This window comes from Mus pahari, chromosome 18 (assembly GCF_900095145.1).
Source record: "Mus pahari chromosome 18, PAHARI_EIJ_v1.1, whole genome shotgun sequence".
Classification (NCBI taxonomy): Eukaryota; Metazoa; Chordata; class Mammalia; order Rodentia; family Muridae; genus Mus; species Mus pahari.
In genome coordinates, this window is record NC_034607.1 from 2,251,468 (window position 1) to 2,275,880 (window position 24,413).

At 46.0% G+C, this 24,413-nt stretch overlaps 2 protein-coding genes across 2 annotated transcripts in view; one reads left to right on the forward strand and one right to left on the reverse strand.

The window, feature by feature from the left end:
• Positions 1-1,297: 1,297 nt before the first annotated feature.
• On the reverse strand, positions 1,298-6,507 carry LOC110335782 (H-2 class II histocompatibility antigen, E-K alpha chain). Its single transcript, XM_021218132.2, has 5 exons — positions 6,187-6,507; positions 3,704-3,949; positions 2,945-3,226; positions 2,257-2,425; positions 1,298-1,630 (listed from the first exon to the last, which is right to left on the reverse strand). The coding sequence occupies exons 1-4, from the start codon at positions 6,266-6,268 to the stop codon at positions 2,268-2,270; spliced, it is 768 nt and encodes a 255-aa protein (XP_021073791.1). The 5' UTR covers positions 6,269-6,507; the 3' UTR covers positions 1,298-1,630; positions 2,257-2,267.
• Positions 6,508-13,804: 7,297 nt separating this feature from the next.
• Btnl2 (butyrophilin like 2) overlaps positions 13,805-24,413 on the forward strand; it is a 13,714-nt gene continuing 3,105 nt past the window's right edge. Inside the window, exons 1-7 of the mRNA XM_021218529.2 lie at positions 13,805-13,940; positions 15,019-15,102; positions 16,798-17,145; positions 19,536-19,817; positions 21,242-21,262; positions 21,783-22,130; positions 23,765-24,043. Coding sequence (XP_021074188.1) covers positions 15,024-15,102; positions 16,798-17,145; positions 19,536-19,817; positions 21,242-21,262; positions 21,783-22,130; positions 23,765-24,043 — 1,357 coding nt within the window. The 5' untranslated portion in view covers positions 13,805-13,940; positions 15,019-15,023. The remainder of the gene's footprint in view (positions 13,941-15,018; positions 15,103-16,797; positions 17,146-19,535; positions 19,818-21,241; positions 21,263-21,782; positions 22,131-23,764; positions 24,044-24,413) is intronic.

The following is a 24,413-nucleotide window of genomic DNA, read 5'->3' on the forward strand; positions in this document are numbered from 1 at the left end:
GACTGTGTGTGTCTGTATTCCAAGCATCCATTCTCTCTGTTTTTGACTCTGCATGTCTATTGTGCAAGCCTTCATTCTCTTTGCTCCTGAATGTGCATGGAATGCTCTGGTGCTTCTGCCTTGACTTTACTGCAGATATGGCTGGAATCTGGAATTGTCAACCAATCAATTCCATCTTCCATCAGTTGCTTTTGTCAGAGTGTTAGTCATGGTGACAGAAAGGAAGCTAAGTGGACCAAACCTGGAAGCAGAGCCCCTGGGGCTGGAAGGAGGGACTGAGGAAGACCTTCACCAGCCTGACTCCACTGACCTATTTCTGAATCCAAGCTAACCACTTCCTTAATTTCACCATCAGCCAGTGTAGAGGATCTGAAACCTGAGACTATGCCATAGAACCCAGGCCTGGTCCTCAGTGTCCCCTGGCCATTTCCTAATGCAAAGGATGTTGCAGTGGGGTCTCTGGTCAGTACCAGCATCCTGTAACTTGTGGATCTCTCAGTATGCTGCCAGCTCTGCCCACAATCGCCCCTGCTCTGTCATTGTCATTATTTACCCAAGGACAGGCCCTCACTTTTGAGATTTGTTCTTCTAAGGATAAGCAGAAAAGCCATCTCAAGAGCCAAATAATAATTCTCATTCTTTCCTTTAAAAAAATATCTTTTTGGGGAGTTCATACATAAGCAAGTGTACTGAATTTGTATCATTACATCATTTCCACAATTCCCTCTACCATCCAGATTCTCCCATGATCCCCCAACCACCTGCTCACACTTTCAGAATTCATGGCATCTTCACACACACACACACACACACACACACACACACACACACACACACACGCGCGCGCGCGCACACACACACACACACCTGCACGCACATACACACATGCACATGCGCACACACACATACACATATACTGTGTCTAGTTAATTTTTTTCTTCTTAGCATCCAGAATCTCATCAACTTTCTTTGAGGATTTCACAAAAAGGGAAATGGAGGAGGAAAGGGTCACATTCACTCTCATATCCCATTCCACCTACCCCCCCCCGACACACACACACACTCCAACACACGTCAATCCAGAGTCTGCTGTACAGCAACTCCAGCTCCACTCTGTGCTTTACCAGATGGACATGTCTTTAAGCAATAATATCTGCAGAAGCTTAAAACCCTAGTGAGTCTGGGTTTCTGATTAATCCCAGACTTTGTAAAAGGTACTCAATATTCAGACATGGGGGAGGTACACACACTCCTCAGGGCCCTCCTCTCCACCAAGAACTGGCTCAGGCACAAATAACACTTCACAACCCAAGGTGTTTATTATTTGTAGAAAACAAGAACACAGTTTGGAGAAGATGACTCCATTCTCAGAAAGTTCCACAGCAGAGGAAGAACTTTGTGATATTTGTCACAGAGGAATTACTATAAATGGTGGAAGACAGAATATAGATACAGGTGGGAGGTGGAAAAGCCCAGCCAGACATTAGACCAGAGAACCTGCTGCCATTCTTGAGGCTTAAGGCTGGAAACTGCAGAAGATGAGGTCTCCGCTGAGATGAACAACTGAAAGGAGTAGTCTCAGATTCCGTCACAGCAAGTTTCTTCACTGAACTTTAACCGAAGGCATCACCTGTGGTGGGACACACAGAATTATCAGGGAAGTTACAGTAAGGACTGAGAGCCTTCATCTTCATTCCTGGTCCCTCTTGGTCATGTGACTATGAAAAAGTCCTTAAATGTGGATTTGAGTTCCCAACATGAACCCCAAACCTTATTTTGCATGAAGGACAACATTCATTGTCTCCTCTGGATCCCTTTAGAAGCATCTTTCAGACTAAAGGATCAATACTAGTTATGGACTCAGGAGATTTCCAGTTCATGCCATAGATCCAAGAGCCTAACTCCAAAGGCTTTAGACTCTGGAGTTATGGCTGATGCCTTAAGACCCGGAAGGTCCAAATGCCTGAGCCTTGAGACTAACTCTCCCATGCCACAAGGAAGCAGTGTTCTTGTGTGAGTCATCAGTCTTGGGAGCTGAAGAAAATTTCCAAGACTCACAACTGGTCTAGGAACACCCTAGGAAGGGATCCCAGATCCTGAAGGTTTGGGTGGCATCTGATCTCAAAGCTCAACTTTTTCAACAAAAGGAATTAAGAGACACCACTACCCTCACACCCTTCTCTTAAAGGCACCACACCGTGCTTTCCTCTCCCAGATAGTCACACATCTTTCAGTCTCTGAGCACATCTAACGCACCTCCAGGTATCTCACAGGGCTCCTTGGTGGCGTTCTACAACGTTGCGTTTTTGAATACCCTTCATGATGAGGATAATCCCAACGACGATGCCCACCAGACCCACAAACAACCCAAGCGCACACACAACATTCTCCTTAGTTTCTGGGAGGAGGGTTTTCTCTTCAAACTCTGGGGAAAATAAATCAGAGGAGATGTCAGTTATGTTGCAGGAAATAGTATCAGTGGCCAATATAAGAAAGAAAGTGTGTTCTGGGACTGGAGAGACAACTTATTCGTTAACACTGGCTGCTCTTGCAGAGAACCTGGGTTTCATTTGCAGTATCCATATTTCAGCTTACAACTGCACATAGCTCCAGGTGCAGGGGATATGACACCTTTTTCTGACCTCTGAGGGCACCAAGGCACTTAAATGGTGCATAGACGTACACATTTGCAAAACACCCACATGCATAGTCTTTCTTTCAAAAAAACGAATGAATGTGCTTTACAAGAGAACCAAGGTGTATACATTGTAGTCAGTGTTATGAAACACTGTGAACTCTTAGTTTGTAATGCTGGTAATTGAGCTTGAAGCCCCACACCTGTGAGGCCATTACTCTAACAGTGAGCTGTGCTCCCATCCCTGTACTGTCCAGAATCCAGCACTGAAACGGGATGCCTGAAAGTGAAGTAACAGCAGCACCCTACCCCAGTGCTTCCGCAGAGGCTCGTCTAAGCCCCAGTGGTCCACCTCACAGTCATAGTAATCTTCTGTGGAGGGCAGGAAGGTCAGATAGTGGAATTTGCGGAAGAGGTGATCGTCCCTCGGAAGAAACACTGTCTCTGACACGCCTGTGGTGACAGGATGTCCATTCCGGAGCCAGGTGACATTGACCACTGGAGGGGAGAACTTGTCAATGAAACAGATGAGGATGTTGGGCTCTCCCAGGTTCACAGGGCTTCTGGAGAGTACAGTCACCTCTGGGGCCACTGTGGGGAACATGGCATAAGTTAGCTTTCATTCCTTCAGCTTCTTCTGCTCTTCCCATGCTGGCCTGTGCTACAATGCTACTTCAGGACTCTGAACCCCTGAGTGGCATGTGACCCTATTCCCAGATATGACATTTTGGAGCCAGTATTGAGGTATGAGGTATCCAACTACCCAACCAGTCCACCTATACCCCCATCCCAGTTTCTCACTCCCCCTCTATAGACTCAAGTCAGTGCTTTCATAAATGATAATCAATGAATAAACCAAGACTACAACAATGGGGAAAAGAAAGAAAAGTAACGAACTTCTAAAGTCCCTGGGCCTGTGACCTGAGAATTAGATTTGCTATGCTGAGCAAACTTAGGTCTTAGAAGGGCAAGCAAGACCTTCTTACACTCTTATAGAAATTGCCAAAGTGTCTATTTAAAGCTGACTTCCCACATCTGGAAGGAGGGAGGAGAGAGGAGAGGCGGTACCGTTTGCATCTGGAGTGTTGTTGGAACGCTTTTTCATGATCTCCAGGTTGGCTTTGTCCACAGCTATATTAGCCAATGCACCCTGAGCCTCGAAGCTGGCAAAGTTTGCAAATTCTTTAAGTCTCCAGATGGTCTCTGACTTTCCAATGTCTACATGGAAAATCTCATCACCGTCAAAGTCAAACATAAACTCTCCGCTTTGGTCTGGGGAAAGAAAGAACTCTGCCTGGATGATGGTGTGTTCCTCTGAAAACAAAGGAAAGAGGATTAGGGAGGGAGATGGAAGAAGAAGATGAAGAACCCAGAGCCATTTGGGTGGGCAGGGATGGACGGTGACTGGGACAAGGTGGATGGAAGAGCATAGAATGGGAGTTAGGGAAGAAACAGGGTCTGGGTGATGGACATCCATACTGAGCAAAGCAGGCAGGTGAGAAAGAAGGGAGCTGTGTGTGTTAGAGGATGAATGGATGGGGCTGCAAGACACAGCCTTCAACGTAACCTTCTTTGTCAGCACCAAGCCAACTGTTGTCCAGATGTGCACTCCAGCATGAGCCACCAACCAGTGGCAACCCCCAGAAACACATACTCTCCATCTGTAGCCATCAACTGTAAACAGTCTCTCAAGAGCCCCTCTCCCATCCTGCTACATCGTTTAGCTGGCCTGGGAAGGTCTTGTGCATATAACTGCAACCACTGCAAGTTCATTCATGTGTGCAATGGCATGGCATGTCTGGAAGACAGTATCTCTCACAGCCCCCCCCATCCTCTGGCTCACATGTTCTTTCTGTCCCCTCTCCTGCACTGTCCCTTGGGCCTTGGAGAGGCAGGTTGATTCAGGAAACATATTTGAGTGGGTATTTAATGACTTCATGACTTTAGAAATCTGGCTACAGTGCATCAGAAAGAAACTTCCCTTGCTCCCTGTTATGTGGGGATTAAGTAGCTTGGGTCAGCACACAGGAGCTTTTTTTTTTATCCTGGCACTGTACTCTCTGAGTAGAGAAGTATTATTTGAAAGGATCCTTTGGGACCTTGGGAACTAATTACAGTTGTGACACCTGATCCTCTTGCTTACTCTGTGAACTGAGCAGATCACTGTCAACTTAACATGGGAGTTTCCTCGTCTACCTTTGCTGAGTCCCATTCTATCAGGATAGGTCTGAGACAAGAACTTGCAGAACCTCACCAGACCTGACAAACTCTGATGACAATGTTTGGTTACAAAGTCCTTTAAGCAGTAACCCTTAGAGGCATAAGTGGTGCCCGAGGCACTCAGGAGATTGACACTGAGACCCTGCAATGCTCGGGATCGCTTATCCTCATCCCAAGTCTACATCTTTGAGAAGGGGCATAGCTGGGTTGACTTTGAAACTAGACCTTTATCTAACCACTCCTTCGACTGGGACTGCGTCTATGGGACATGGTCTGTTATGATTGACAGGGAGGATTACCAACAGCAAGGAAGATGAGATGAGGGCTTCTGTGCTGTCTTTAGGAATAAGATGACCGATTTTAATGTTGAGTCAAGAGATTTATTTTATGATTGTCTTTATGCGCAAATGTATGTTCTATATTCCTCATTCCTCCAGCTCTGCTGCACAGGAAGAGCATCTGCCTCTCTAAGACCTCCTCGGGCAGTACAAGCTCAGACTTGCTCTTGTGCGACTGGAGCTGGCTTTCCACTCTTCTCATTTCCTTTCTGCCCGTCTTCCTTCCTTTCTTCCTTTCTTGTCCACAGGGTTGCTCAGGATGCAGAACCCTTTCCCACATCAGCACAAAATATTTGCTTTGGAGATGATTGCAACCTCCACTTATGTCTCTGCTCTCTGGTAGCTAGAACTCGGTAGTGGTGACCACAGATCTTGTAGCATCTGCTGTGTCACAGGAAGGGGCTGTCACAGCTACAACCGCCCCAAGTATCAGTCAACTAAGTGCACCTCACATCAGTGTGCCTGCCCTCCCTCTTGGGTAGATTTGGAGTGGGGTGGTGTCCTCTCTTTCTAGTGATCTTAAATACAGTGTCCATGTTTAAATACAACAGGACTGATGTGAACAGGATACTCAGACGGGAACAGCACTGAGGGCTTCTCATACATTCTCTCACTTGATCTTCACAAACTTGCATGAGGTTTCCAATTATTAATGTTTCCAATGTTCCAGAAAGAAAAAATAAAACCCGGGGTTGAGACTGGTTGGTGCCTACTGAAAGCTACTTTCCCATATCCCCAAATGTCTGACCTCTGGAGAGATGGCAGCTCTCAGCAGCATGTGCCTTTGTTTGTTCAACTATGCCTGAGTCATTTCACTTCAGTAGAAAGATTTTCCCTTGAACTATAGCTGCCCGACTACCTTCAGATTTAGACTTACATGGTGCCTGCCATTCTTACTTTTTCATTTCAAAGACTGCCCTTTCTATGCCCATGTTCATTTCTCCAACGCCTCACACAGTCTACTGCCTTGGTGTCGGTTTTCTTAGCACTTACCTTTGATAGCCCATGACTTCTGGGAGCTCATCAGAACAGCAATGAAGAACAATCTTAACACCAGGGCTCCAACTGTGGCCATTTTCTTCCTGGGTGTTTGGTGGGTTCAGAAGCAATCACAGACTGAGGCAGAATTATCGAGAACTAAAAGGGATTAAAATCCAAAGCACTTGACTTTTAACCAATCAGAAAAATGTTTCAGACTGACACATCTGTTGCTAGGTAAAGGTCTCTTGCAACCAGGTCCTATTTAGTATCAGAGTTTCTACTTAACGTTTCAAGAAACAATTTTCTTCAAGAAGAAATTTTTCCCCTTATTAACAAAAATAATAATAAAGCCTATAGACAAACAGGACAAAAAGTTTCAAGAGTTTGGGAATGTTGGTAAAATACAGACTCTCATGTCCCACTCTAAGCCGCATCTGAAAGGCGCCAGTGCGGCCCGGGTAAATTAAAATCGCTAACAAGAAACATGGGGATTTGCGCCTCTGAGTGTGGAGGCTGGGAAGACTGCTTCCAAGGGACAGTGAATAATCTAAAGAGAAACTGAACAAGCAGGCAATGGAGAATGCCCGGACTCTGGTAACAGAATGTTGCCGGATGTATCTCCTTTCGCAGTGAGCTAGACCCCAACATGGTCAGTTCAGCCCAAGGTTCCAGGGCCACTGGCAAATGCTGTTTTCTGAGGGCATTGGAAAATAAACTGAGTCCCAAAGCTCCCAAGACCAGAGAGAGTTGGGGCACCTCTGGAAAATGGGTAGCGATCATGAGAAACCATGGGCTGTACAGGGTCCTCCTATATGTGTCATGGCCTAGAGAGGATCTCTAGCCAGATTAGGACCTGAAGGTGAATCTGGGCATGGATGTGGAGGTCACATCTTCTAAAGAATAGCTTGGGCACAGCTTATTCCCTGGGGAGCAGTAAGTCAATGCCCACAGGACAGCTGTACCACCCTGTAGCCTAGGTCAATGGGCAGTGGAAGCTCTCTCCCCATCTTATAAGGATTAAAGTCTTAAACCAAAAGTGTATTTTGAGATTCTCCATAGAGGTTCCTGAAAATTAGGAGGTTTTATATCTCTTGTTTCTGGAAACGTTGTTTAAAATAAAGAAAAATATTTACTTACAGACAGAAAGGGCTAAAAGCCAAAGAGAAGCCACCAAGCAGCTAGGTTTCCCATCTGGGGCTGAATTAGTGGTTTGGTGAATCTTCAACATAGTACAACAAAGACCCCGATGGACCAGGAGGGCAGCCATCCCCTTGGCTGCTGATGGTGAGATCGTACCAGGGGCTAAGTAAGGCATCTTATACCAACCCCCAGATCACTAACAGGATCATCCCGGGGTCAAGAGGTTGATGCAACAATTCTATGGTGCGGGCTGACCTCCTGTTTCAGAGCCAGATCCAGCCAACACAATTTTTGCACCTATCTTTTGCTAGCTTTTTTTTTTTTTTAATCATTTCTCAATCTTTATTTTTCCTTTCATCTTAATTTCATCATTTGTCTTAGGGTTTTACTGATGTGAGCAGATACCAGGGCCAAGGCATCTCTTATAAGGACACTATTTAATTGGGGCTGATTTAAAGGTTCAGAAGTTCAATCCATTATCATCAAGATGGGTTTTGCTAGCTTCTTAATGCCATGTTCTTGGCAAGTGTATGGTAAGTTTAAGGGACTTCTAAATACACAGCGCTACTTAGCAACTTATGACGCTGCCTAGTTCCTGTGTGCTGACTGGTTCTGCTCATGAGATGATTAAAGTGGACTTCAGAGAATGACTTTCAGTTCCCCTTCTCCGTGATGGGGAGAAGTCTCTAGCACACCGTTTGTGGTTTCCTGTTCTCCCAAAGTATAGCTTCCTGTGTGTCTGAGGGGATTTCTGAAGCCACCTGAATGATGTATCCTTGGTGACATTAATCCGTGGTGAGCCACTGTCATTGGTTCCTCCAGAAAACAGAATGGAATGTGTTACAAGAAGTATAGCTTAAGGCTGGTAGAGACAGGGTCGACTTTTAACCTAAAGTGGTCAGTGGCCTCTGGGAAGTCCCACTGATGTCATAGTTTCAACAAAGCCCAAAGGACACGAGGGAACATCATCTGCTGAGGATGTCACCAATGCCTGCTGCCCAATGTTCAAGCCTGTGACAGCTGGCTCACCACATGACACGGGTCCATTGTACTCTGCCACCCAAACCACACAGCTTGTGTCCACACTCAAAACTCTGTGTTCAGGGTGGGAGAACTGAGCCTTAGAGGCAAATGGGAGTCATCTAAAGATTACTGAATTATATGAACATGACTATCATCTATACCCGTATCCTCTACCGGTCATCTGTCTTCATTCTCCCACAGTTCCGCCACCCTGAGCGCATCCACTCTGGACCCAGATCAGTTCTGTCTTCATTCTCCCACAGCTCCGCCACCCTGAGCGCATCCACTCTGGACCCAGATCAGTTCTGGGGCTTCAGTGCACTTTATGTTTGTTTGGTCCAAGTTCTTCCATTTTAGCTTCCCTTCTCCCTCTCCCCCGACAGCCGAGCTGCTCAACATCATATCCCCATCTGCTCTTGCTCTAGATTGCCGTGACTCTGGAGGTCTTTCATTTTTCTGTGTAAATTTTAGGATTGATTTCTATAGCTCTGTGAAGAATGCCATTGTTATTCTAACAGAGACAACACTGAGCCACTAAATTCCCTATAATAGAACATTTTGACAATATTAGTTCTTCCAAACAATGAATGTGGAAAGTGTTTTCCTTTCTGTCTCTTCTTCAGTTTCTTTTTCTTTTCATTTAATTTATTTATTTGAATATTATGGATTAAATTTAGGGCCTCATCGCACACCAGGGAAATCCCCATTATTGAATTATAAGCCTAGTGTAAAACTGTATAATCCTGAGACAGGATCTCATCTAGGCTGGTTTAGAACTGTCTCTGAAGCCCTTGTCAACTTTGAACTTGTGATTTCCATCTGGCTGAGGCACAGTTACAGGGCACCAGCAAATATGTGTGTGTGTGTGTATATATATATATATATATGTGTGTGTGTGTGTGTGTGTGTGTGTGTGTATGTGTGTGTATGTATGTATGTATGTATGTGTGTGTATGTATGTATGTGTGTATGTGTGTGTATGTATGTATGTGTGTGTATGTATGTATGTGTGTGTATGTATGTATGTGTATGTATGTATGTGTGTGTGTGTATGTGTGTGTATGTGTGTGTGTGTGTGTGTGTGTGTGTGTGTGTATGTGTGTTTGCAGAGAATTGTGGCTATTGGGCTCCTTTCACAATTTCCTCCTTAGGAAATCTGTTGATGGTGTGTGGGAAAGCTATTGGTTTCAGCAGTTGGTTGGTTTTGATGCCCTTGACCCCTCCTCTGAGGCCTTTGGACAGTTGGAATATTCACATCTGAGTCATCTATCTACTTGCACATTTCGGCTAACTCTGAGAGAAGAGTTATTCACTTTTTGAGGTGTGCTTTAATAGAGCCGGGAAAGGAAACGTGACAGCAGCTTTAAGGTTAACAAAGAGCCTCTCCCTGTCGCTCTATCTTCCCAACTGCCAACAAAGCTTTGGTCTTAGGATTCCTCTGGGGTCCTTAGGGGACTTGACATAGTTGGTGACAGCAGCTAATTTTTTTTTTTGCTCCTTCTTCCATCCCCCAGGCTCTGAATTGAGTTTGCTAAAAAAAAAAAAAAAGTTAATTTGATTGAATGATGGATTGAGCAATATTAGTGAGGCTTTGGAGAGCAGCTCTTCAGACCTTATCCAAATTGTGCCACCTTGAAACACTAGCATCTTGTCTTGACAAATCCGCCATCTACTGGCCATTCGTGAAACTTCATCATTGGGTTGCATTTCGCAGAGATGGAGCCACAAGGCCTGGTGGATCAAGATAATAACCAGGGGAAGGGACCCCATAAGAACGAGGTGGGTTTCAACGATGCAAATGCTGGGACTAGTAGTTCCCAGTGAGCTTAATTTTTGTTTTTATTTTTGTCAACACTAGGATGCTCCTCTTATTCCCAGAGTGACATGAACCCAAACATCTGAAATGTTGAAGGTCGCACTTCCCCGGTTTCTTCCTCTGGGAGAACATCTTCTTCACACAGTGCCTCAGCAATCAGCTTTGAAAGACGGGGTTGGCTGATTCCCGTTAGACAGTATCCCAACTGGTCCAGAGTCCAGGCTGGAAATTCCAGGATCAGTGGAAGAGGACAAATAGCCTGACTGACCCTGACTGGACAAGTCAAGCGCCCAGAACTCCTGGAGGCTCGTACCTCATGGGATGCTGTGTCTGAAAATTACAAGCAGCTGGGCATGAGTTCATATTTCTAGGAACAGAAATTAAGCATTGGCCTGGAGTCTAGTTCTCTGATCCTGGAGAGTTTAAAGGATTGATGCACACCCTGTGGTCCCCTCGATTCCCCACATGAAGCTCCTTGCTTGTATCTGCGGAAAAATCAGTTTTATCACTTTCAGAAAACAATAACTGGTGAGTGATTCAGACTTGTAAATTCTCATAAAGTCAATTTGAAAGTAAATTAAGATTTTAAGTGAGCTGGGCGTGGTGGCGCACACACTTGGGAGGCATCGGGAAAAAGCCAAAAAGAAAAGAAGCAATGAAGAGAAAAAGTGAAGAGACGGTGCTGGCCTGAGACCCCTGAGCTCCTGAGCTCACTGGGGAGACCCTCCCCTGGGAGCTGCAGTGCCTCTGCTCAGGAGGCTTCCTCTCAGAGCTGTGTGGTTCCTGTGGTCTCCTGTCTCAGGATGCCCTTCCACTGGGACACTGACCCTCCTCAAAGCTGTGTGGTTCCTGGTCCTCCATGCCTCAGGATTTCCTTCCACTGGGACACCTTCTCCCTTCAGAGCTGTGTGGACCCTGGGCTCCTGAGGTCCAGGATACCCTCCCCCCATCCTCCATCCAAGCAGAAGCACTCACACTGACAATGCAAAGAGTTCTGCAGGTGACAGACTGATGCCAGAGCTAAGAACTGACCAGTCTGCAACTTAAACATCTGGAAGTGTTGAGTATCACTGACCTCTCTGTCTCTGTCTGCCCCTCCCTCCCTCCCTCCCTCCCTCTATATATCCCTTCTCTTCCCTTCCTCTTCCCCTCTCTCTGCCCCGACTACTGATTTCTTTAGACTTTTAGCTCTCCTTAATTCTAAGGAACTTCAAGTGGTCAATCTCTGTTGAAAGGCCTTTCTTTGAAAGCCAGATTGGCCAAGGATTCCTGGGCTGTCACGGGTACTCTGCTCCTGTGATGTCATGGCTGCTCTGATCTTATGATGTCATGGCTGCTCTGATCTTATGATGTCATGGCTGCTCTGATCTTGTGATGTCATGGCTGCTCTGTTCTTGTGAGTGCCTGCTCGTCTCACCCTACCTTTCCACTCTTGTGCAGCTCATGACCCAGTCTATGAAATGAGGACTCTCAAATTCAGAACTTAATGTTCCCACCTCTGTTAACCTGACTAAGATATTCCCTCACAGATCAACCCCACTTATGCAATTCTTCCTGGGGAGCTGAAGTGGAAACTTAAGGATTCTTTGGAAAGTGTTGGATGGTGTTTTGCTAGAGCAAACATGTGAAGGAATATTTCGCTGAATCGACATAAGTGAAAGGATGTTCTGTTAAGGCAAGCATGTGAAAGGACACTTGATGAAGGATTCTTTGCAAACAACACACATGTATTGGTTTGCCTTACATTGCATAGTTGAGCTGCATTTGTCTGGACTCCATAAAGAGAATTGCACCAAGAAACTTCTCGTGCTGCAGTTTCTTGCCACTTCCTCGGATTTGGACGGATTGGCAGAGTGATGTCAGCTGCGACAGATGCACGTGCTGAGGCCACGCATGACCCATGGAAGAAACGTGGCTTGGAGGGTATAAATAGAACTTGGCAGACAGTGGTGGAGGCGGAGCTTGGCTTGCTTATAGAGTTAGCTGCGCAATGCTTTTTGGGTCTCTCATCTTCACTTTGCTGAGAGAGAGAGAGACACAGCCAAGGACTTTTCCTGGCACCCTCTGGGTCCCTCCTGTTGACTTGTGCTGTCTCATTAGGTAGTGCAACTGGTGCCTATTCATGTTTGCTCTCCTGACCCTACCAAACCCACTGCTGGTGTAGCTGAGAAGTGTTTGCAAGTGGATCGAGCTGCCACTGCCAACCTGTGCCTGACAACACAGATGGGATTTGCTCCAAAGAACCATCTCTAAACAGGTCCACTCCCCCCACATTCTTTCTTTTCCACCCCCCCCGGTGGGTAATGGTCTAGAATGGGGGTTAAAGCATTTAAGAACCATCATTAAAAATAGACGTTGAAAAAAATTAGTTACAGGGAGTCCTTTCTCAGGAGACTCTACATTGAGTCAAGGTGACAACTAAAACTAACCATTACAAAGCCAGGCGGTGGTGGTGCACACCTTTAATCCCAGCACTCTGAAGGCAGTAGCAAGTGGATCTCTGAGTTCGAGGCAAGCTTGGTCTACAGAGTGAGTTCAGTGACAGCCAGGGCTACACAGAGAAACCCTGTCTCAAACAAAAGAAAAACAAAACAAAACAAAACCCCAAAAGCAAAATAAAATAAGCAAAAAAAAAAAAAAATCACAGACAGGGAGCAACCCTTCTATTCTGAGCCCTTGTATCCTTCTCAACATCTAGTCCTTTAACCTCCCATCCCGCACTGTGGGACCTCCCCTAGACTCACCGCCTTCATCAAGACCAGAAGCGTCAAGCTGGATGGAGCAGGATTCCCTAATCCTGAGAGGGAAGAGTGCGGGAAAAGCACCTCGAACCAAGTGGTGCCTTGCAGGCTTTGCTGTTACGCTGTTACGATGAAGAACATTCTTCTAAATAAGTTAACACTGCTCTTCCCAGCTCTTGAAAGTGGATGTAGAGACCCCTCAATAGTGTGAAAGAGAATTTAGGGGAACCCCAAGGAAGGGCTGAAGAAAGAAGAGCACATAACAGGGGGTGCCCAAGGCCCTCCATCAGCAGCCATGTTCATTGTACCCACACACTATATCAGAAAGCTTATTAAATTTCTTGGGTGAAGCCTTTGTTTTCCAGTAAAAGAGAAAGAACAAAGAAAAAACACACAGGCACCTTGGCCTGATGCTCTGGTCTCAGGGAGGGAACATCGCCTCCTAGACTTGGTTTTCTGCTCAGTAGGGTGAAGGTTGAGTTTCTGATAGACAGTCATGCTCTGCACTCTGAGGGTCCACAGACTCCATGTTGTGAGGGAGCTTGGCCCTAGATGGGGAATCATAGATGTTCAGCAAGCTGAAGGGGAGGACAAAGTAGCCATGATGTAGGTCACTACCAGATAGCAGGTCACCTACCTGCTGGACAGGGCATGGAGCAGGGTCCAGCCTGAGTGCTGGTGCTCTGAGGAGATAAGGGTCAGCGTTATCACTGTGCCCAGAAGGCTAGATGAATCAGAACAGAGCCCAAAGTCCACCTGCCTTCTGAGTTTCGCTTCTGAGCATGTCTCAATGAGCAGAAGGTAAATGTGCTATTCTGGCTGGAGCCTCGTTTTAGAGTGACCCTCGGGGACTTGACTCTGCCTCCAGGTTGACACCATTCAAATCTTCCTTCACGCAAGCCAGAGACAGTTCCACTTTCCTTGGCTGCTCCGTCTCCAGTCACTGTGCACTCCCGTCCTTAGACACCTGCTATGTGAATGAAGGACACACCTGTGGCTGGGTGAGAACAACAACCTCCATTTCACCCTAAAGGAAAGAGCAACAGGTGAGTGGCTTGGCGAGTCTCTCAGGAAGGATGGACATGGGAGTGGGGGGGTGGGGAGGAGTCAACTAAGATGAGGAAGTAGGTAGAGCCTACGCACAGCCTGCATCCTGTCAGGAAATGGCTCTTACTTCCTCTTGATCCCCACTGCACATTTTTTAGAGAGTAGTGTTTTGAGACAGGCTCCCACTCTATAGCCAGTGCTGGCTTCCAACACATGGCAATCCTCCTGCCTCAGCCTTCTGGGTGCTGAGCTTATAGTGAGCTACCACAACAAGCTGAGTTTTTCCTCTTTTTAACATCATTGTCTCTTTAGCTCAGGACTGCTTTTCTTTCCAATCAAAAAACTTCCTTCAGCTCAGGTTGGCCTCAAACCGGACATTGTCCTGCCTCATCCTCTTCAGTACCTGCCTCCTGGTGTACGGAATTTCAATATCAGGATTCACAAGGGGTAGAGGAAGGACTTCAAGAAGCCAGCTGGACTAAGTGAGACCTGAGATAACGTACAATGTAGCCCCATAGTGAGAGCTCAAATGTGAGTGAGGGAGTCAGCTGTGATCAAGAACTGAAAAGAACGGGGCCAGACCATGATCTAGGATGACAGGTTTGGTGCTAATTGTTTATTAAGATAGCATAGCCATTGCTGTGATAAAAGTCAAGACCAAAAGCAACCCAGGAAAGAAAGGGATAATTTCATCCTACAGCTGGCAGTCCACTAGGAAGGGAAATCAAGACAGGAACCTGGAGGCAGGCACTGAGGCAGAGACCATGGAGCAACACTTACTGGCTTGTCCTCTGCGGCTCACTCAGCTTGCTTTTTTATATCATGCAAGCCCACCTGCCCAGGGGTGGCACTGCCCGCAATGGGCTGGGTCCTTTCCCATCAATCGTTAATCAAGAAAATTCCCCCACGGATGTGCCCATAGGCCAATCTGATGGAGGCAGTTCCTCAGTTAGGACCCCTTTTCTCAGATGACTCTAGCTTGTGTCAAGTTAACAAAACAAAACAAACAAAAACCAATGCAGAAACTGCGGGGCGTGGTGGGGAATCACAGCTGCATTTCTTCTGTGTTTACCCCAGGGAGGATGGCGGATTGCCCACGGTATAGTCTATCTGGCGTGGCTGCCTCCTTCCTCTTCGTCCTGCTGACTATAAAGCACCCAGGTAGGGTCCTTCCCCACCCCACCCCTTTCTGCTCACTGTCATGCCCCGCGGAACTAAAATGCAGTCTCAAACCCAACCTGACAGTGCAGTACAAAGGGGTGCAGGCTCACACTGGCCTTTTCATCCCTACCTCCCCTACCCACTCACCTCCCTCCCCTACCCACCCACCCCCTCCCCCACCCACCCACCCAACCCCCAGCTTGGGAAAGCTTCTTGACTAAGTTGCTCACCTCCTGGGTGCGAGAAACAACTTTAGGCAGCACTGAAAGTCACCTGGGAAGCGCAACTGGGATCTGTAGCCGGAGCATGCTCAGTTTTCACACAATACTCAACACTGCGGGGAAGACCGCACACGTAATCCCACCAGCCAAAGACACAGATCTCTGAGTACTGGAGAGAATCTTGAGCAGTATCTTAAATCTGAGTCAAGAGGACCTTTATGACTACTTTTATGTTATTAGCTTTTAATGTTTCGTGTGTGTGTGTGTGTGTGTGTGTGTGTGTGTGTGTGTGTGGTGTGTATGGGGGGCAAATGCATGTACATTGTATGGGGGTGTGCACCCTGCAGCTTGCATGTGAGGGTCAGAAAACAATTTGCCTAAGCTGGTTCTCCGCCTCACTGTGTGGGTCCTGGGACTTGAACCCTGGTCTTCAGGTTTGGTTACAAATGCTTTTCCCTGCTAAGCTTCCACTCCCTCCTCCTCCCTACACGGGATTTTGGGCCTACCCAGGTTGGCCTCTAACTTGCCTGGTAGCCCAAATGACCTTGACCTCCTGATCCTTCCTGCCTTCACCTCCCCAGTGCCAGGACTACAAAAGAAGAATGGGTACCCGCGGCACGAAATTCTCAAACATCCCAGCATACAGAATTGTCAGACATATCTTTGATGTTCAGATATCAAAAAATATGACTTAAAATTTGATCAGAAGACTCAAACTTTCTAGGCAAGCCTTGCCTCCAACCCACCATGAGACACTTTAGTGAAACCCACATTTGCTATTTACTGGACTCTTGCCTTCTCCGGGAGGAAAGAAAAAAACAAACAAACAAACCAAGTCAGCTCCTTCGCTGGGATGAGTGACCCAGGAAGGTGGAAGGACCCAGTGGCTTCGCTATTTACCTAAACTCAAAATGACTCCAGAATCAAGATAAAGTCCCCATGGACGCATCAACTCACATATTAATTTATCTGGGAGTGAACCCCAGAGATGTGGTTGCTTAAAGATGGGTGGTTTAAGCCTGTAAAACTCAGGACTGGAGAGGTGGCTTAGCTAAGAGTACAGAAAGCTCTCCCAGAGATCCAAGTTCAGTTCCCAGCACCTACTGCCGATGGCCAGCTCCAGGGAACAGGATCCTCTCTTCTTGTCTGCACATACATGTGTGTACCCACACAAATGTGCACAATTAGAAATAAAACACTTTAAAGAAAAAAAATCCAGATCCCCAAAGCTCATTAACTGTGGAATTGCCTCCCAACTGGTCACATATATTCACGCTCAAGATTTTAAATTTTAGAACACATACAGTTTATTTTTAACCAGAAGATGTGCAGCTTTCCATGTTTTAATTCTCTGAAACATCGACATTAAATACTTTCCTGCTTTCTGTTAACAAGTTCCCGCACCTTGGCTACTCGGAGCGAGCATCCTGGTCCTCTGGCTTGCCTCTCTGTTTCCTCTTTCACTGTTTTGTAGATGACTTCAGAGTGGTCAGTCCTAACCTCCCTATCATGGCCAAAGTCGGGGAAGATGCCCTGTTAACGTGTCAGCTCCTCCCCAAGAGGACCACGGCACACATGGAGGTGAGGTGGTACCGCTCCGACCCTGACATGCCTGTGATTGTGTATCGGGATGGAGCTGAGGTGACTGGGCTACCAATGGAGGGGTACGGAGGCCGGGCAGAGTGGATGGAGGACAGCACTGAAGAGGGCAGTGTGGCGTTGAAGATTCGCCAGGTCCAGCCAAGTGACGATGGTCAGTACTGGTGCCGCTTCCAGGAGGGGGACTACTGGAGAGAGACAAGCGTGCTACTCCAAGTAGCTGGTGAGTATCTGCCCAGTGGCACAGGGGCACAGGGGCACAGGGGCACAGGAGCACAGGGACACAAGGCACACAAGGGGGGATGGATCCACTCACCTTTGGGAACTGTATCACCTCTTGCAAAATCCTTTTTCAACCACCGAAGGAGGACATTTCTTTTTTTTTTTTCTTACTACTTTATAAAAATAAGAATTATTTGCTTTTATGTGTGTATGGGGATATTCAGCCTGACTGTGTGTGTATGCACCATGTATGTGCTCAGCATCCATGGAGGCCAGAAGAGGGTCAGATTCCCTGGAACTGGAGTTACAGATAGTTGTGAACTATCACTGGGAACAAAATCCAGGTCCTCCAGAAGAGTGGATGGTGCTCTTAACCACTGAGCCATCTCCCCAGTCCCTTTTCTTCAGTTTTTTTATTAAGTCTTTGAGAATTTCATACAATGTATTTTAATTATACCCTTCCCCTCCCCCCAACCCTCCCTCCCCCCAACCCTCCCAAACTCCACCTCCTTCTCTACCCTTACAATCATGGCTTTCCCCTTCCTCATCTCTTCCTTCTATCCAGTACGAATTGTGTTGTCCACACATTCGAGTGTGTGACCATCTGCTGAGCTTGCTCAACCTACCACGGGCTACACACCTTAAGGAAAACTGACTCCCTGCTCACAGCTCACCCCCCCCTCCCGGCTCCCATGGGATTCATGCCCATCTCCCCATCTATGCTGGGATTTTGTCTAGCTTGAGGTCTTATGCATGCTGTCACAACCACTCTACACACAGAAGAGAAGGTCAGGTAAATCCAGTTGCTTCACCAGGGGACGATTCTCTGGGGACACTGGTGGCTCCGGCCCAATGCAGTTTCTTTCTCTGTTACCATCACCTTTCGAGAAATCCTTTAGCATGTGCTCCTTGTGCAAAGTGATGGATCTTGTGATGCTTTCGTTAAGTTTATCAGGGTCCTTTACCATATTTACCCATGCCTTCTTCTGTCACCTCCCATCACCCCTTCTGCTTAATACCATGGTCTCCAGCTCCATCCGTTTCCTGTGAATAACTTATATCAATTATTTTTGAGTAAATAAAGTGGGTTCTAGAAAGATGGCTCAGCAGTTAAGACCCTGTGTGGAACCAGAGGAACCAGGTTTGATTCCCGGCACCCACACAGCAGCTCACACTATTCGTAATTTCAATTCCAGGGGATTCAATGTCGTCTTTGGACTCCACAGGCACAAGACACACATGGTGCAGATGCACACACAAAACACCAACACACATAAAATGAAGTTTAGCACACCATGGTCACGTGGCTATCTACTCACCTGTGAATGCATATCGGGGTTGACCCTACAACATGGGCATTGGGAAGGGTTCTTTCTTCAGTGAATGAATGTGAGCTTAAATTCCCTTGGGTGTTTTTCCAGAAGTGGAGCAATGGGTGTTATATTTCAGCTCTGATTTTGGGGAGCTTTTTGTTTAGTTGGTTAGGTTTTGTTTGGTTTTGGGGGGTTCCTTTTTGAGAAACATCCACACAGAACCTTTTTTCTTTACACTTAAGGCTATAATTATTCCCATTACTACATTCAATTGGCTCAAAAGAATGGATGTGAGAATCTGTGTGTTTCTAAGCTGCAGGTAGAGCTGGACACTGATTCATGACACTCAGAGACATTGAAATTTAAGTCAAATGTTTTCTGTGGGTACAAGTGAAAGGCTTATTCATTTATTTTCTCAGACAGAGATATAAACAGTTGTGATGTTAAAAAAAGGCACTCTATGGTTTACACAAATTAGTCTAAAATAGATTTCCCCACTTCAAGAAAGGTACAGTAATTTCTCAACCATTTTACTGCATACCAAAATTGCAACTGCCCACGGAATCTAACAAACCACGGAAGAAATGAAAATAGCCCATAAATGTGTTGTCTGAGTTAATAACAAATGTCTCATTTAAACTAGAATTCTGATATCACCTAAAAACAGCATCAAGGAGCCTACTACAGAGAACATGAGAAGCAAAGTTGAGGGCGGAGATGTCATCATGACTAAATGAGGGCATAGACATTCCTCCTGAAAAAATTAGGGCACAGACGTCCTCATGAATAAATCACACTACATCTTCGAAGTACCAGAGTCACAAAGCAAACTGTGTCATGTTTCTCTCCTCCCCCTTTCACTGACTATGAAGATGCTAATGTTTAAAGATACAAATAAAACAACCAGAACTCCATTTGCCTGGGAAGGAACTCTGGTAACATTGTCTGCTTCCCAGGCTGTGGGCTTCCACCTCCTCCCTATGAAGGACCACCCCAGGTCTCTGGGATTCAAGGATGTCTCTCTCTCTCTCTCTCTCTCTCTCTCTCTCTCTCTCTCTCTCTCTCTCTCTCTCTCCAGCTCTAGGATCTTCCCCAAACATCCATGTGGAGGGACTCAGAGAAGGAGAGGTCCAGCTCGTGTGCACGTCCGGAGGCTGGTTCCCTGAGCCTGAGGTGCACTGGGAGGACATCTGGGGAGAAAAGTTGATGAGTTTCTCTGAGAATCATGTGCCAGGTGAAGATGGGCTATTCTATGTGGAAGACACACTGGTGGTCAGGAATGACAGTGTAGAGACCGTTTCCTGCTTCATCTACAGCCATGGCCTCAGAGAGACCCAGGAGGCCACCATCGCTCTGCCAGGTCAGTGCTCTGGCTAAGGCACCACGGACCTCAGGGGTTCCAGGGGCTGCTCAGCATCAACTCTTATTTTTCTTTAATCATATTTAGATAATATCTTAAAATTTATAAACATTCAGGGTATTTCAGTAATCTTCAAGTTTATGTTTGACTCCACTGTGTTAACTTTGCAAATATGTTCAACATGCTAGAAATGTAATAAAAATAGTCCTTCAACTGAGACATTTTCCTGTGGTGTGCCAGCTGCTTCCAGGAACCAATCATGTGCTTAGTCAGAATGGGATGGTTTCTTTGACAGCTTCTTAATTAAAGTTTTGTCAATAAGTAGTAACAAAAACAATAATCAAAGCACACAATACAATAGTTACAGGTATGTTTCCTATGTTGTTAGAAGTTAGAGCAGAGGAGGAGAGTTGCACTTAATGATTCTCAGAGCCCAGAAAGTCCTCCTGCTCAATGATAAAGCTCTACTTACCATCTAGTATCTATCACCTATCACCTACATATCTAATCTATCAATCATCTATCTGCTGTTTATCCATCTATCAACCATTTATCAATTATCCATCATTTAACTATCCATCTTCATGTGTCTAATCCACCATCTAGCTATCACATATCTATCTACCAATCAACATCGTCTATCTAATCATCTACCATTGATCAATCATCTATTTATAATATATCATCATATATCAATCACCTGTCTTTCTAAATATCTATCACCTACCTGTCATCTATCTATCCATCCATTCATCCGATTATCTGTGTATACATCCAATTATCTATCATCTGTCTATCTCTTTGTCTTATCTATCTGAAATAGATATTTGTATTTCTTTTCAGATAGTCTCAGTCTATACCCCAGGCTGGTCTCAAACTCACTGCAATCCTTCTAAGGGTTGTTACTATGTTACTATAGGCATCAACCAACCAGCTAGTCTTTGCTGCTTATGTGATGAGTATTGCCTTTAAACATTTTAAATTGAACTGAGATTTTTAGGGCAGTCTGTGTTTAGATGTATTGCTGATGTAAGCAAAGGATGCATTAAAGAGTGGAAAGTAAATGTTGCGTTAATGTTAATTCAATATCATACAGCCCCAGTTTGGAATACTAAGTAATACTTGTTTATGGCTTTATATTTTGTACTTAGCACTCACTTATAAACATAGTACATGTTTTACTAGCACTTAATATCAGCAGAAACAAATTGGATTGACGGTGGTAGAACTGACAGTTTTTGTTATGAAAAAGTAAGATCTATGTCACCAGGTGGTCCATGAGAAGAACTAATTTTCTGCTTTTCATACTTTTTAAGTAAATGAAGTTCTTGAATAAAATGTGAAGTTCACCTTTATTTCTGGAAAGTTTCTGTCCTTTCCTCTAGACCAAATCCCTTATGATATTTTTCTTTTTCTTTCTCCAGAGATGCTCCAGACCGAGCTGGGTGAGTGGGACCTTCGTGCACGCCCATACACGAGGGCAGAGCATTGAGAGCACCCGGGACACCTCAGGATCCCCATGAGAATGGGAGGAAATGCCAAGGCACATCCCCCCAAACCTCCTTCAGGGATTGGCTAGCGGGAGGCTTTTTCAATTTCTGTTGCTACATACCCACCTGGCACTCAGTTTTAGCCCATGACCACAGGGTAGCACAGACCGATTGCGTAAAGTCTGCCCATTTAGAAGTGATGGCCTATTTATATTATTCTGAGGATTTTAGCAGTAAAATCATTTCCCTATTGGCATGTAGCCTGGCCTTTAATTAATGTTTCCTTCAGGCTAGCAAGGCTCTTCTTTAAATTGCATGCAGGGACTACAAGTCCCACCTCCTCCAAGGAGGGACTCTGGGCCTCTAATCTCCCCTGGGATGCTCGTGGGTTCCAAACCTCACAGGATGTCCATGTTAGTAGAGTGACTTTCTCCGTGTTGATTCATACCCCATCCGTGTCTGGTGTATTTAACAGCTTCCTTTAGCGTAATTGGACATTCCCAGCCCAGACCTGTTCAAGTCGGAGAGAACATAGAATTAACTTGTCACCTCTCACCTCAAATGGATGCTCAGAACTTAGAGGTGAGGTGGCTCCGATCCCGCTATTACCCTGCAGTCCACGTGTATGCAAATGGAGCCCACGTGGCTGGAGAGCAGATGGCAGAATACAGAGGGAGGACTTCATTGGTGACTGATGCCATCCATGAGGGAAAACTGACCCTGCAGATCCACAACGCCAGAACTTCGGATGAGGGGCAGTACCGGTGCCTTTTTGGAAAAGATGGTGTCTACCAGGAGGCCCGTGTGGATGTGCAGGTGATGGGTAAGAATACCATGTGGATCTTTTGGCTTCTCCAGCTTCCTAACACTGTGGTACGCTGGTTCCTGGGAGATTTCTCTGACACCCAAAATATTCTCCGTGCTCATTCATTTTCAAGTTTATATTGAAATTTTGGTGTAGCAACCACCATAAACACTTCAAGAGCACAACCTCGGGTACACGGATTTGAAGTTTTTAAATAAATACTTCTTTACTAATTCTCTGAGAGTCTCAAACCATCTAACTTGATAATATTCACCACCCAACTTCCCATCCTCTTTTTACAAAATTAATAACCCATGAACTCCTATTTCTGCTGTCCACATACTCATGCATGTAGGGCCATCTACTGGAGCAAGGTCAACCTGCCAGAAGCCACATCCTTAAAGAGAACTGACTCTCATGTCCCCTGAATCATCAGCAGTCCATAGCTCCTTAGGTAGGAGTGGGCTCACGAGCCCCTTCCAAGCTGGAACATTGACCAGCTTGATCTAGTGCAGGTCTTGCCTAGACAACCACAGCTGCCTGTTCAGACACTGTTTCACAGCGCCCACCCCCCAAACTCTGACTCTTACAATAGTACCACTTCCTTCTTCCATGGCGGTCACATAGCCATGGGGGGGGCAATGATATAGACATCTCAGTTGTGACTGAATCCCCCATTCAATCTCTGCACTCTGACCAGCTGTGAGTTTCTGTCGTAGCCACTACCCACTGCGAGAGAAACTTCTCTGATGAGGTGAGGGCTGTGCTAATCTATGGGTACAAAGAGAAAAGAATTTGGAGGGCAGCTCGATGCTATGCCCATTTAGCAAATAGTAGTAGTAAGGTCTCCCTTGGGGCTGCAAGCTTCACCACTGTGAGTTCTTGGCCACACTGGCAGCACGAGGCAGGCCTTTCCTGTGGTTTAAATTTTTAAGTGCAGAACAATCAGGAAGATGGGACTCTCAAGCACTCTGTAAAGTGACATTCTGAGAATATTCCCCATGATTTTACACAAGCCTTGTTATTTCACAGTGCTACTAAGATTCTGGGAAATACTTGGTTTCCAGGAATTGTAGTAATTTGAAGACTCAGCTAGATCTACCACACGCACAGAATCTGTAAAGACTGACAGTCTTGGTGTGCTTGAAGAGCGGCAGACAAAAATCACCCTTAGAAACAGCTCTCCGACATCAGCAAATCCTGCTAAGCTTGGATAGCCTTCATATTTCCCTTACACCAAGCCCCAGTCTAAGTTAACAGACAGGAGCGTGACACGCCTAGAGGACCGTCTGTTACAGGGCTTGCTTCCTCTGCTTTGAGAAACCTCTTACTCAGCATCTTCCATGTTGTCCCAGTCTCATGTCTAATTAAAATTACTTTGTTGTCAAGGTCAGGAGGGAAAGGGGAATTGAGGTTACAAAGAAATTAGATTTGAAGATGTATTTTTTTAACTTGTAGTCTATCCTAGAAGACTGCAATAAAAATAGAAAAACAAAACAAGAAATCTTGTAGCCAGTCCCAGTTCCCAAGGGAGGCCATTGGCCCAGAGCTCTGTCCTCCCCAAGCTGCCCTCCCCTCCCCCTCCCCAGGGGAAGTTGCTGGCCACACTCATGTGTGGAGGCTCCATCGGTTTCCTTGGTCTCTGTCCTCAGCGGTGGGTTCCACCCCACGGATCACCAGGGAGGTCTTGAAAGATGGAGGCATGCAGCTGAGGTGTACGTCTGATGGGTGGTTCCCACGGCCCCATGTACAGTGGAGGGACAGCGACGGAAAGACAGTGCCATCGTTTTCCGAGGCCTTTTGGCAAGGGAGCCAGGAGCTGTTCCAGGTGGAGACGCTCCTGCTGGTCACAAATGGCTCCGTGGTGAATGTGACCTGCTCCATCAGCCTCCCTCTGGGCCAGGTGAAAACTGCCCGTTTCCCTCTCTCAGGTTGGTGACCTTCCTCTGGCTTCAGAACCAAGTATCAAATGGCTTGGGCTCTATTTTTCTTTCTTTCTTTTTGTTTTTCTTTGAGAGGTTTCATGTATTCAGGTTAGCCTGGGACTTCTGCTCCTCCTGCCTCTGCATCACAGGCTCTGGGATTAGAGGTGTGCACCCCACACTCAGCCGATTGCTGCTGTCCCTTCTGCTCCCTCTTCCCCTCCTCCTCCTCTTCCTTCTGACATTTCTCCTCCTCCTCCTCCTCCTCCTCCTCCTCCTCCTCCTTTATCTTCTTATTCTTTTCCTCTTCTTGTTTTATTTTCTTCTCCAAGGTGGAGTATTTTTAAAACAAATCTTTTAAAAATAAATATTTGTCTCT